At 40.6% G+C, this 14,694-nt stretch overlaps 1 protein-coding gene across 7 annotated transcripts in view; it reads left to right on the top strand.

Annotated features, from left to right (window-relative positions):
- The window catches only part of ZHX1 (zinc fingers and homeoboxes 1), a 28,765-nt gene extending 14,071 nt beyond the window's left edge, over window positions 1–14,694 (top strand). For 3 of the 7 annotated variants that reach the window (XM_068395706.1, XM_068395708.1, XM_068395709.1), the window contains 2 exons: window positions 3,984–7,350; window positions 13,862–14,694. In XM_068395706.1, the coding sequence (XP_068251807.1) occupies window positions 4,201–6,822 (2,622 nt within the window). In that variant the 5' untranslated portion in view covers window positions 3,984–4,200 and the 3' untranslated portion in view covers window positions 6,823–7,350; window positions 13,862–14,694. The remainder of the gene's footprint in view (window positions 1–3,983; window positions 7,351–13,861) is intronic. The other 4 variants (XM_068395707.1, XM_068395710.1, XM_068395711.1 and 1 more) reach the window with 3 other exon arrangements.

Consider the following 14,694-nt stretch of genomic DNA (forward strand, 5'->3'; position numbering starts at 1 on the left):
CATACAACCTGAACACACAGTGAACACTTTCTGTGAACTCAGTTTATTTTCTTGCTGCATCAGCTACTCCTGTTTAGGGGAGGGAGGAGGTAGGTGAAAAGTTTGCGCTAGAAACAGGTTCCTTTATGTGTGTCTTCTGCTGTCAACCCTTTGTCCTTCTCAAACTGTAATCGAAGGGGCAGAATGTTTCTGCCTGCATTTAGAAAATATTTATATAAGTCTTTATCCAAATCTGCTATAGAGACAACTTTAAATGTTGAATTCCAGTCTGGAATAGATCTGTCTTAATATAATTACTAATGAAATGGAATTATTACCTATTTATGGTCTGTTTCTGAAGAGCAGTGTCCAGTTGTCTGCTCAAAGATAAAATACAAGATCCTGGACCTTCAAAAAAGTATTCCTGCACTTTTGATACGTGCCACCCTCATTACATGGGACTGTTCCTGGAAAGATGTGTGTTTCATGGGCTGGTTTTGCTAGGAATGTTAATTGTATGAAAATCTGAGGTAAAATTACAGAAGGAGATTGCAGTGATGAATGTCTTGAGAGATTAAGAGTGCAACTAATAGAAAGGGGTTTTTTTCTCCAGATTCTTTCATTGAAAAATGCTGCTTTTGACATAAACCAAACACCTGGAATATTTCATTACAGTCCAGATAAAAATAGAAAATCTTAAACAATATTAAGTCATGTATTTGACCTTAAAGTATGTGAGGGACAAGCCAAAGCAATTGCTGAACCATTACTGATGATCTTCAGGAATTCATGGAGGATGGGGAAAGGTCTCAGAGGACTCGAGACAGGCAAACATAGTACCTAGTCTTAAATGAGGGAGAGGCATGAGCAGAGGAGGAGAACACATAGGGAAACACAGATCGGTTAACGGGATCTTCATTCCCAGGACGATACAGGAATAATTTGCTAAAAATCAATCTGTAAGAACCTAGAGAATTGTAACAAGGTTCTTAAAAAGGTGAATTTGTCAAAAACAGACTATGTTAAGCCAATCTGATTTCATTTTTTGCTGCAGTAATTGGCCTGCTGGAACAGGATGTTGAAACTTTACTGATGTCAAGATACGTGGCATTCCTGTAAGCAGTACAGGAGAGGTGTTTTAGAGGAAGTGAAGTACAAAGGTGATGCATAATTGGTTTGATAAACTACTCAAGTGTGAGTTTTCATAATGCCCTGGTAAACGGAGAGAACATGTTAAGCTAGGTGCTACGGATGGAATAATCCCATTAGCAGCAAGGAGAAGGGAATGGAGGTTTCTGCAAGGTCTGTAGAGGAAAGAAGGCTGGAGAGAGTTGCAAGCATCTCGCTTTGTTTAGATTTTAGTGAAAGCTGTCATAGTTCTTCATAGCCCTGAATTAAACAGGGTTTTGAAATCACAACATCCTTTAAAAAAAATCCTACATAGTGTAGTCAGAAGAGCGCAGGTGTAGCTTTCTTTTTCTGACACATGCTTGCATCAAAGAAACGTGTTGCTCCATTGGTAAGTAGTGGAGGGATAGGATAATGTGCTTGTACGTCGTGAGCAAAACTGAACTACAGCAAACAGATGTGATACAGAGGTTTAGCTAAAAGGCTGCAGGTGATGCAGTTGCACGTGGACCTCTAGGCTTATAGGCACTGTGAATGCTATTGGGTAAATGAGTGGGCTGGAGAAAAACGCTTACAGATTTGTTGGACAGGTTTCCCATTTTATTCGTTACCTCTAGCCTTATCTCAAGCGTGCTTCAGCACTGCATGTCAGTTTAAACGTTGCTTTCCCTTGCACTCTGTGCCATCCCAGAATGGGACCCTCAAGCCCTTAAGCTCACTCAAGCTGCCCAGCGTATACATCCTACGTGCTGCACTAGGGATGAGGCACTGCAGAGCACCGCAGTCATTTCTGAAACTGCAACTTCAGTCCTCAAAACTAGCTGTTAAGTAGCTTTTGAAAATAGGCATTTCTAGCATTTCCGAAATTTTACTCAAGATTGCAGAAAGATTAGGTAATACCACCCAGCTCTTCCCCAAGAGCATTGCTCAACATTGAGTCTTGGCAGTTGGCTTTCTTTTGTCAGGAGCCCTCCAGCCCCACAGAGCAGCAGTATGGTTAGTAATGCTCTACCTCTCATCCCTCAGGACACCGAGACAAACGGATCCATTTAGCTTTGCTTCGTGGTTCTCTCACTGCAAAGATAAATGAGATGGCCTGCTTTGTATATACATTGAAATAAGTATCTTTTACAATTCTGTGCAATTTTACGGACTGCCAGCATTAACTTGTGGAAGAAGGGTATCTTTCAACTCCAGTACTATTAAATAATTGTCATCCCGGAATGATGATTACCCAAGATTTATTGGGCATTGTCAGTGTCCTTAATGCCATGTAACCATATCCTTGGCATAAAAAGCCCGTCATGTCAGGCTATGCACTTTGGATATAGGCACAGAAGTAGTGCAGAGGGTGACTGTTAAAAACATTTGGGGAGGATTTTTGTGAAAAAGTGAGGTGAGGCGCACAGTTTCGAAAACAGAGCTTATGGAGCAGCACTGGGTGGCAGCTATGGATGAATGCCTAAAGAAAAAATGTAAAACTAAGAATTATTTTTCTTCCTGTCCACAACCTCTGCCCTCCCATAGTCAAAAAAGAGTCATCTTATCATACGGTGAAAAATATTATTTCTTGTCCCCTTCCCATTTCTTGTAACTGCCTTTCTTCTTTTTACGCTGTTCTTTTTCCTTTAAGACTTTGTCACGAACAAGCTGGCCTTCTGTTTTTAACCTGTTACATGCTGTTCCCTTTCTAAACCTTCTGAAACAGCTACTGAGTATTCCCCTTGAACTTGAGCATGCCCCCACTTTGGGAAGTAGATGATGTTCCACTGTCTAAAAATTCATATACCTATGGGATTTCTGATATGAGAAATCAGTGTTTGATTTTATTTCAAGAAGAAAACTATTACAGAGTTTATAACCCTCTGCAGAAGTTTGTGCATCATTTCCAACAGACTAGTTGTGGTCCCTGTGGGACAAAATTCACTTCAGTGTGTGCTATTTAGGATTATATTATTCTCTGAATTTCTGTAGGCCTCAAAGTTATTTGGGTGGTACTTTAGTTTTTCTTAGAAATAGACAAGGAATTCTAAACAGAGAATACATAATTTTGTTTGGCTTCTGCTTGCTGTATCAGTCTTTAATGCTTTTACTCTCTGGTACAATTCACACAATCAATCATGTCCCTGTTAATGCACAGAGGCATGAAAACAGATTTGAGTTAATTGCCGTGTGCTAGCAATTAAGTTTTATTGGTTTGGGATTGGTCTTCAATTGGAGAATGACATTTGGGGAGCTAGGAAGAAAAGATAGTCATCTTTTGTCTGTCAGAGTGCCTTAAAAAGGCATTGTTTTGCCTGTTTTCAGACTTTGGAGAAAGGCCCTGCACATGCTTATGCTCGCATATATAATACAATGGGAAAACACTCTAAGTCTGCCTTTTCTGGGATCCTTCACAACCTCTGACATGAAAAACATGACAGTCAGTAGTGGAGGTGTTATACTGGGGCCGAGTTTGTGACAGGAAGCACTTGAGCTCACAGGGCAGTCGAGAGAAATTGTCATAGCTTAGGCAAAGCAGTCCAAAGGCAAGACTGCAAAAATTATGTAGGACAGCTGACCTCAGCGTTGTGCCAAGAAGAAGGCTTCTGAAGAAAGGGAAACAGTCAGAAAGTTACCTGTTTTACACCATTCTGTGTTTTATGCCTTTCACTGCATTGACATGAACTAAACCAAATTTCAGCCTGTAGTAAGTGGATTTTGCATTTCTTAACTTAGCTTCAAGTATCTCTCCTTGGAATGGGTCTGCTGGTTTCAGGGGGTGAACAGTGGCAGACTGAACCTGAAAGGACTGAATTACCTTAAGCCATAATATGTAGCGGAATAGAAGTTACTCTTTAAATTGAACTAATTCCGCTGTCTCTTCTTTGCTACAGGTGGTGGATGTGGACTTTAAAACAGTGTGTCTCAACATCTCATCCTCAACTAGCTATTTTTAATCTGATTGCACTACAAAAGAAAAGCTGCTAATGGGATAAATGTTGAGACTTTACAAGAACTGACTTGAAGTACCAAAAGCCATTATTATTAATCAAGAAGAGCCTGAAGTTAAGTCTGTATCTGACCACTCAATATCATTTTCACATAACAGGCATGGCAAGTAAACGAAAATCAACAACACCGTGCATGGTCTTAGCCAACGAGCAGGATCCAGATCTGGAAATGGTATCAGACTTGGAGGAAGGACCACCTGTACTCGCGCCAGCAGATAACCCTACAGCAGAGAGCGTAACAAGCGATGAGGATGTTCATGAGTATGTGGGTTCAGACAATCAGAAAAATACGAATAAAGTAGAAGGTGGTTACGAGTGTAAATACTGTACTTTTCAAACTCCAGATCTCAATATGTTTACTTTTCATGTGGATTCAGAACATCCCAATGTAGTATTAAATTCATCCTACGTTTGTGTAGAATGCAATTTCCTTACCAAAAGATACGATGCCCTCTCAGAACATAATTTGAAGTACCACACCGGAGAGGAGAATTTTAAATTGACCATGGTGAAACGTAATAATCAGACAATCTTTGAACAAACAGTAAACGATCTCACTTTTGATGGGAGTTTTGTTAGAGAAGAAAATGCTGAACAGGCTGACTCTTCTGAGGTCCCCTCATCAGGCATCTCAATTAGCAAAACTCCTATTATGAAAATGATGAAAAACAAAACTGAGACTAAACGTATTGCTGTTTTCCACAGTGTAGTTGATGACATTCCTGGTGAAGAAAAGGGAACTGAAAATGAGCCGAACTCTGAAGTAGTAGAAAACCCACCACTGGTAGTTTCTGAGTCAAAAGCGAGCCATTCGGTTGTTTGCAGTGCAGCAGATGCGCCCAGTGCAGTGGTGACTCCAGCACCGGTGCTTCAGCCTGGGGTGGCACAGGTTATAACTGCTGTTACAGCTCCACAGAACTCAAACCTGATTCCAAAAGTCCTGATACCTGTAAATAGCATTCCAGCCTATAATACTGCTTTGGATAACAATCCTCTTTTGCTTAACACCTACAACAAATTCCCATATCCAACCATGTCAGAAATCACTGTTCTTTCCACTCAAGCTAAGTACACAGAGGAGCAGATTAAAATATGGTTTTCTGCCCAGCGTCTGAAACACGGTGTGAGCTGGACGCCAGAGGAAGTGGAGGAAGCAAGGAGGAAACAGTTCAATGGCACAGTGCATACTGTGCCACAGACAATTACTGTCATTCCAGCACACATTTCTACCGCTAGCAATGGTTTACCTTCAATTTTACAGACGTGCCAAATAGTTGGTCAGCCAGGACTTGTTCTCACTCAAGTTGCAGGTGCAAATACGTTGCCAGTAACAGCCCCAATAGCTTTGACTGTAGCGGGAGTCCCAAACCAAACACAGTTACAGAAGAGTCAGATTCACACTGCTCAACCTGTTGCAGAAACCAAACAAGTAGCTGCCGTTCCAGCCCCTCAGCCTATCAAAAATGAACCCGCGCTGATGAATCCTGACTCCTTCAGCATTCGAGCAAAAAAAACTAAGGAACAGCTGGCAGAATTAAAAGTCAGCTACCTTAAAAATCAGTTTCCTCAAGATTCAGAAATTGTTAGACTTATGAAAATAACAGGCCTGACTAAAGGAGAGATCAAAAAGTGGTTCAGCGATACACGCTACAATCAGAGAAACTCAAAGAATAATCATGGGATTCATCTCAACAGTGATTCATGTGCCACCATTGTTATTGATTCAAGCGATGAAATGAATGAGTCCCCAACGGGAGTCGCTCCACAGAACAAGTCATCATGGAGCGCTTTTCCTGATTTCACCCCACAGAAATTCAAAGAGAAGACTGCTGAACAGCTGCAAGTCCTCCAAGCAAGTTTTCTTAATAACCCTGTCCTTACTGATGAAGAGATGAATAGGTTAAGAGCCCAAACCAAACTGACCAGGAGAGAGATTGATGCCTGGTTTACAGAGAGAAGGAAGTCAAATGTCTTAAAGGAAGAGGGAGCTGAATTGAATGAGAGCAATGCTAGCAGCTCAAAAGAAGAGGCTGGAGAAACATCTGTGGGAGATGGAGCAGCAGGAGCAAAATCAGGGTGTTCCACTTCAAGCAAAATAGGAAAAAAATCACCAGAGCAGTTGCACATGCTTAAAAGTTCCTTTGTCCGTACTCAGTGGCCATCTCCACAAGAGTACAACAAGCTGGCGGAAGAAACTGGACTCCCAAGATCAGAAATTGTGAGCTGGTTTGGAGATACTCGTTATGCCTGGAAAAATGGTGGATTGAAATGGTATTATTATTACCAGAGTGCCAATGCAAACAGTCTGAATGGCCAAGGCTTTGCAAAGAAGAGAGGGAGAGGAAGACCAAAAGGGAGGGGGAGAGGGAGGCCTCGGGGGAGGCCTCGGGGAAGCAAGAGGTTAAATTGCTGGGACAGAGGTGTGTCTGTCATAAAATTCAAAACTGGAACAGCAATCCTGAAGGACTACTATATGAAGCACAAATTCCTTAATGAGCAAGACCTCGATGAACTGGTAGCCAAATCTCACATGGGATATGAGCAGGTCAGAGAGTGGTTTGCAGAAAGGCAAAGAAGATTAGAACTTGGAATAGAGCTGTTTGATGAGAACGAGGAGGAAGATGAAATGCTGGAAGATCAGGAAGATGAGGAAGAAACAGATGATAGTGATACTTGGGAACCCCCCCGACATGTTAAGCGTAAACTTTCAAAATCAGATTGATGTGCAAATTTGGTATTTGGGGGCCAAAAACCTATGAATTAGGTTTGATGTTACGGTGAAGAGCCAAATGATTTTTCATGGCCTTCAGTTTAGCAAGAACCTGCTTAGCATCTTCCTTCCGCCTAAAAGAATATGGGCAAGATGCTACCTGTGCAGGCAGCAAGTATTTGCTTCCTTGCTACAAGAGGTGGACATCCTCAGGCCTAGCCTAGGACATGGGGTTATAAATCAGATCCAGTTCAGCTCCTCCTCTTTACCAATGGGAAGGTTCATGTTCGTCATACACATGACTGCTTCTCAATATTTAATTGCCTTATGTTGTTTAATTCAAAAAAAACACAAGACACATTTTTTTCATTGATGTAGGAGAACATTGCTTGCTCATGAAGGAGGAAAATACAAAAATCTAAGATGTCTTTTTGAAAACATCGCTTCATCTGAAAGGTTTCAAGGCCTGGGTTTATTTCTTAAGGAAAGAGTTCAAAAGAGAAGGGGAAAAGTGTGACAAAGGAAACAATGAACCTAGGGGTGAGGATTGCTTGGTTTAAGAAAATGAGGTGATATTGGCACCTTTTGCATATCTTCAGAGTGTTTTGGGTTTACAGAACTTGTGCTGAAATGTTCCTTGTTGATCATTATGAGCTAACTGAATGAGTCTAATGCTAGAAGATGCTTTTCGTTACATTTAATCAGTGTATCCTACATCAACTTAATTTAAATGCCTGACAGACTTGATGCAGTTGGTAGTAACATTTGATTTTAGCTTGTGCATTCTTTCCTTTGTTGGAAATGGTAAGAAAAGTATGTATATTTCTAGCTAAAAAGAATAATTTCTTGAAATCTTACACTGAATTTTAAGGTAAACATGAGGCAGATACTGCCTAAAAGTCATTCAGAGGTGGTTAGGAGTTTGTAAGAATACACAGATACAGAGACGAAAAACGACTTTGGGTGCTATTAGGAAAGGTTTTCAAGTAAGTTGTGGCAATGACATGATGTTTAATTCTCAAACAAAATGAAGTTATGTGGCTTTTAGATGCTTAGGAATGATAAACATGCTAGTGTTTAATTGTTCTTTAGCAATAGCCCAGTTGAATGATTTGTGTGCAAGTTCAACTTAAATTCATCCTAATGGATTGAGCTCGCCACTATGTTGATTGTTCCTAGGGCTGCTGGGTGAACGCACTTATTTTTAGAGGTGGTTTGATCTACCCGAACTGAACTCCAGATATAGTTTCATCTGATAAAAAACATCTACATCTTGAATAAGTGTCTTTAAAATAGGGGAAAAAAAAAAAAAAAAGAAACAGCCATTTAAGACATAGAAATCATAGTAGAGTTTGAATTACCAACTTAAAAACAGTGGGCCAGATTCACGGAAGTGAGTTTAGGCAGATGCTTGGCATCCTGGAGATCTGGTACTCCCAGGAAGAGTAGTTTCTCTTCTTGCTACTGTCAGTCTGCATTTTTTAGGGGTAAGTTACTTTAGATGTCAAAAGATGATGATGAATTGGTGCTGCTGTTGCCAGCATTGTCTGCTTTTACATTGGCACTAACAGAAAGGATACTAGCAATCTCCTTTTGCACATCTGTCAGAATCTTCTCTGTAGGCCTCTGCATCTGATGACCAACGAGAGACAGGTTAGTGTAGAGACAATGTGTCCTTACGTATCCACATTTCCAAGAGCCTCATCTGGAATTACTCTTTCTTCCTCACTGTGATAACTGTCAAAAGACCAAGAACGTCCTTTTAGTCATGATTTTCTGAAGCAGAGGAGTCCATGTTAGATCTGTTTTTCATACCTGATTGTGGGTGAAACCCAGGTCAAAGCAAGAAACGGAATAACGGCTGACAAAAAAAATACGGTTAACTCACCTTCCTCACTGGAGACTTGTAGCTGCCCTTCTGCTCCCAGATTGAACAGGCTGCCTGAGTTGCAGGAGGATGTTGTGTGTGAAAGCCATTTGCCAGGGTGAGTTCTTCTATTTGAGATTGCTGAAAAGAAAAAAGGTAATGGCTTTTGGTGTGTGACTCGAATTTGATGACGAAACTATTTCCTGGCTTCCAAGACTCAAGTCAGTGAGGCACAAAGTAGCCAGCGGTGCTAGAGAGGACTAGCCAAGAATCCCTCAGTTTAACTTTGAGGTCGGGGAGAAGCAAAACTGTGGTGTCAGCGCGTTTTATTGGAGTGCTTATGACTCTAGATGTGAAGTGATATAAGAGAGATCAGGATCTGGCCTTTTCAGCACTGACTGCTACATGTGGTTGGGAGGTATTCTTGTTTGGCTGGTAATGGTGTGGATGAGGGTGTTGTAGATGCCAGCAGATATAAGAAAGACTGGCATTAGCTTCAAGCTCCACTGGGAATACAAGGTCAAAAATCAGTACTTGTTTAGTGGGAAAGGACAAAGCTAGAGTAGGGAAAGAGATGCTATTTTTAAGTTTCCAAAAATATTAAAGCAAATCCTTAAAATCCTTGGGAATATGCCTCTAGCAAGCAAAATCTGCAGTTGCCTTAATCCTTAAGGTTGACCCAGAATTAATTTTCTTTCAAAAAAAAAAAGCCAAAAAAAACACCCAAGCAAACTGTCCAAATAAACATCTCAATTTTTTGTTAGCAGAGACTGCATTTAGGTTAGCATTAAAATCCAACCTTCTTTAAAAGATGGGAAAAAATAAAGATCCAAGTTAATTATACGATTGAACTGGGAAATTTTCCATTTTGGCAGTGTTCTGTTAAATAACACTCAGCTATAATGGTAGACCTTAGCACATCTGGTCTGAAAAGTACAGGAAGAGGAAATACATTGTTTATCAGACTAGATATAGTTGGATCAGACGTCTTTCAGTAAAATGGTCAGAGATGGTGGCTGATGTATACTGGGCCACATTTTCAGTTGCTATAAATATTACAGTTCCATGTATTCCAATGGTTATAGTAGTATTTACAGCCCATTGAGGAACATCATCTATTTGCAGAATATAAAATTTAAATTAAACCATGTGCTGTGGGTCGGCTAATGAGAGGTGCAGAGTACCCACATTTCCTTTGGGCTACAGGCACATTGTAAGGCTTTCAGCTGTGCCAAGGATGAGAAAAATCTGGGTGGGACCAGCCTGAAGAGAGCAGTTGTATGCATTCATTATTGCTCGTAATCTGTCTTTTACTTCTGTTTGAACAGAGTCCATTAATTACCAGTTTATTTCACGTTTACAGCATGTATATATTTGCACTGCATACTGGGAGAGAGGCCTCCCGCATCAGGACTGACAGGAGAAGCATTGGAAAGAGCTGTCAGCATGCTGGTCTGTTTTATCTGTGAATTGTGGTCATGGCTGGTGGGAACTCAAAGCTATTGGTAACAGTGGTTTAGCCCAGATTCTTCTCAGCCAACCTTGGGCTGCTGTGCTCCTTACCTAGGTGCCCAAGGCACGCTATACAGTCACACGAGAGAAATAGAAATCACCAGGTGGCTGGAGAGGATCCGGTGCCTTCTCATTCTACCAGTTACATAGAAGAAACTTCCTGAACTTAAGCACATCAGCAGGTGTCTTAATTTACGATGAATCTGAGCATTGCTGTGCTCATCAGCAGCGTGCCTCTGCAGCCTGGCTCCCTCTTGTAGCTTATGTGCACCTGCAGGGTATATTGGAAGCCACTTGGACTGATCTGCGTTGTCAGTGGGGAGGGAGGGGGCAAGAAAGTACGTTTGCCCTGGGGTGAGGGTCCGTGTGGGGTTTTGTTGATTTCCCTGCTCAGTGAATAACGGTGTGTAGACGTGCCTGTGGTGTGTTTTCTGTGTTTCTGTGGAGATTCACCTCTTAGGTTTGAGCTAGTTATGAGCCAGGCTTCAGTGATTGTCATTGACAGTGAGACAAAGAAACTCTGATCTTGCTCAGATCTTACCTCTAGGTAGCTGGTTTGTTCTCAGTCTTTCTTGGGAGCACTGTTTCAGAATTTAGCTGTGAGCACCGATTCCTTCAGAGCTAAGGTAGAGCTTTCCTCTCATCTGCTGTTTCTGCCAGGAGTATCTGATCTGATTATGCTAGTTCCTGCTGTCTCTGGAATTCAGCTAGAGAGAATAGAGATAATCCTGTGCCAGAATGGAGAGAGAGAAGGGCTAAAAGAAAGCAAGCAGTGCCACAACTGGGTGAGGCATCCACCATCACTGTGTTGAGCTGCTTCATGGCATGTTTTGCTCTTGCTTCTGAGTACAATGAAAGAGCACGGTTCCATGTTAAACAGTGCTGTCTTCCCAGTATCAGCCTCTCAGTGACCCCAAGGTTAGTGTTTGTTGTAAAAAGAAAGTCAGACCTGTTCCTCCCTGGAGGTTTGAGTGAACTAACAGAGTGCTGGCTTGTAGGAAGTGGAGAGAAGGGAAAATACAGAAGCTTGGAGGCTCTTGACTTTTGCTTGCCCTGCAGAATTCACTTACCTAAAAGTTGATAAGCAAAACAAGTTTTACTCTTGCTGTTCTGACAGAATGAGTATTGCAGTCGCTCATTTTTAGCACATAGAAATCTCTGCTTTGTTTTGAAACAAAGGAGAGGAAAGATATCTAGTACCTCATGATTAGAATTTAGTGGATTATCTCTAATACACTACAGCAAGTGAGACCATTCCCTTTTTTAACCTTGTCCAGTACCATTTTAAAAACTGTTTTTTCATGACATTTTATGCAATGTGGTGTCTAGCTGTAACTTTGATTATTGGGAAGGGAACTCTTGCAATGTCCGCAAATGATATGAAGTAATTTCTCTAATGCATGATTTGCTGACTTTGGGCAAAAGCCTATTTTCTTCCTGCTTGCCAAGGAACTCTTGAGGCATGCAAATGCACTCCCTTCTCTGCAGAGCAGAGAAAACATTTCTGGAGCTCATACAAAGTGATTCATGGCCTTATGCAGTCCCCGTAGGCCAGAAAGCTCAAAGATGCAGACACTCTCTTCCTCCTCCGTTTTCCTCTGAAATGAGAGCACAGCAGTAACTCTGACAACTAGTCTCTGGCTGCTGAGTAACCAAGCTGTAGTTTAAGGTGGGGAGCATTTTCCTTTTTGCACTTAACGGAGTACTGTGTATTCAGGCTGAATATCAGTATTTGCTTCTGTAAATATGACAGTATCGATTGCGTCCTCCACCTGAGTCCCATATCTGTCTATATTCCTATCTCCCAAGGAGAGAAGATAAGCTTCTGTAATATTAAATACCCCTGCCCTAACCTGAATGCACAAAAATAGAGTGCAATGAAATATAGCTACTTTCTTCAATTTAATTTATTTTTTTTTCTTGGAAAATAATTTTGCCTACATTCAGTAATGAAAAAATAGTATCAATGATCAGAGAGCAGCAAAACTGTTGAGAGTTGTTCATAATGCCTGGGATGATCGTGTAAATTAGAGACGGGAAGGGCTAGTAGAGGGCTCGGTTCCCTGCACTTAATGGTGCTGGGTTACACCCATATTCTTCATCAAGCTTGTGATACCCTAGGATAACTAGATTTACCAAGTAGCATGACACAAACTTATTGGGTCAAGTTACTTTAGGTTTGGTGATGTATTAAAATTCTGTAGGAAAATATTTTAAAATGAAAGTTGTAACAGAAAGTGAAAAATCCCCTCAACAGCTACTTAAACACACACAATAGCTCAAATTTCTGTATTGTTTTTCCACTTCTAAAAAGGGAAATTTTGAAGCACAGGTGGGTTACAGCCAATATTTTCAAGTTTAATCATCTGAGCTTTTGGGGGTTTTTCTCCTTCTGCGGCAAAGAGCATCTGCACTTTTTCAGTGGATAGTCATTGCAAAACCGACTTACACAACATTGTAAAATGTGGTAACTGAGGATCCCGTAGCACTTTTCATGGATTAAGGTGAGATTTGTCTGATTGCATGTTGATGTCTGCATTCAAGCAGGAGACCGTAGCTACTCAGCGTACCTAATGAATGCAAGCCAGCTCGTCCTACGTGCCCAGAGTTGGTCAGACAAACTGCACCCTAAACTCCAGTTGACTGTTAATGCGTGGCTTGCAGGCAGACGCGGACACTCAGACATTACAGACGCCTGAAAGTAGGCGAGATGGATCTTCGCCTGGGAGTGTGCTGGCTGGATGGCAGCACTGATCTTTGTGTTGTGGTTAGCAATGGTACTTACCTCTGCTTCCAACTTGACGCTTGTTGGGAAGTGTGAGGCCTTTTTTTTGTTTTGTTTTTGTTTCTTTTTTTCTTTTTTATTTTTATTCTAGAGCAGGTAGTGATGGATAAAGTAACTGATCCTTGGTTATAACACTGTGGCATAAAAATGATTTGGGGTTTCTCAAGTATTTTAGAGAGAAGGTTACTATATGAACATTGAACCATGCATAACTTAGAATGTGTTAAGACACATAATATTTGTGTCCCAGTTGATGAAAGTATTTCTGTATGTTTACTCAATACTAGATACCTATCATGAAACTTTCCCTAAAGAATCTGCTAGAATGACAGAAGATTCAAGTCTTCATCTGTGATACGAAACGCTCAACCACAAGAGCTCCATTATGATTTCGAAACGTTCCCCCCGCCTCCAGTTCCAGCTTACAAAAGTGTTTCAAATTTTGCATTGTTGGCTATCTGCATGTATGCTTACAGTCTGTACAGAAATGCACTAAAATGAGTTGCCCTACCTGGGAAGGCTTTATCTTGTATAGAAAATGTGGCACTAGGTACTGCTCTTCACGTGCACAGGAGAGTTAAACAGGTGTCGATCTCGTTTACAGAAATGATGGCGCTTTGCAATTTTCTATAATATATTGCAATATATTTAAATGTCCTGTTTGACATGTGAAATGAAATTTAAGTTAATGCATTGTTATGTGTTTGAAGTATGAGGAAGATGATTCACTAACGACCAGCAAAGTTTTTAGAAGGTGTCCAGTATGTAGCCGTCTGTGTGATCTGTCTGGTGTATGTGATGTTAAAGGAAGCAACAATACTGTCACTGTTTAGAATGAAGAGTTTCTTTTGAATGATGCAATAGCTTACAGTGTCTTTCCTTTGTAGCTGCCCAGTGTGGTGAAGGGGAAGCAATTCTTGAAAAAGTTCAAGATAACTGGTTAACTGTGAATGGGCCTAAATCTTTCGTGAAACCAAGAAAATTTTTGGACACACACAGGACTTGAATACTCAAAAGGATTGGAACTTAGTGTTGTGCCAAAGTTAAAACTACTGCAGTTGGCAGAAGTTCTGCACTGTAAATAGAAGACTGATTAAAAGACAACTTGTTAAAAAAAATCAAATTTTAATACAGTACATTTTTATTCTGATACATGATGGAAACATTCTGTTTTAGACCTTTTTTGAAGAGGCTTCAGTGACCACTAGATTTTGTCCTCTTACATTTTGTTTGGCCTAATACTATATGTTCTAGTAAGATGGGCTTTATTGCCTGTGTTCTTTGATATGTGATTAAGCTTATAGCTTTGAGTGACCAAACATTTTACAGAGTAAAAGTTCTTAGAAACAGTATGACGTAACTCATATTTCTGTGTCTTATTTATCAGGTTCTGCACAAACTGGGAAAGTTGTGCTGGACTTGTACAACTCATATATGGGAACGCAGCATACTTCTGGGTGTTACAAACCTAAGCCTTCATGGCAGTACGGATCTTGTCTGGATTTATTTTTGTTATTTTTTTGAGGCAAAGAGATGAATGGATGCTGCTGTAAAATATTTGTAATATTGCCATTATTGCTTTCTGTAGCAATTACTGCTTTTGCTTCAACAGATAAAGAAAATAAACCAGAGAGAAAAATCCTAAAAGACGCTGGTAGAAGAAAGGATCATGTGGGAACTTCTGAAAATAAACTTTGTACCAAAAATTTGAAAACAGAAA

This window comes from Nyctibius grandis, chromosome 3 (assembly GCF_013368605.1).
Source record: "Nyctibius grandis isolate bNycGra1 chromosome 3, bNycGra1.pri, whole genome shotgun sequence".
Classification (NCBI taxonomy): domain Eukaryota; kingdom Metazoa; phylum Chordata; class Aves; order Nyctibiiformes; family Nyctibiidae; genus Nyctibius; species Nyctibius grandis.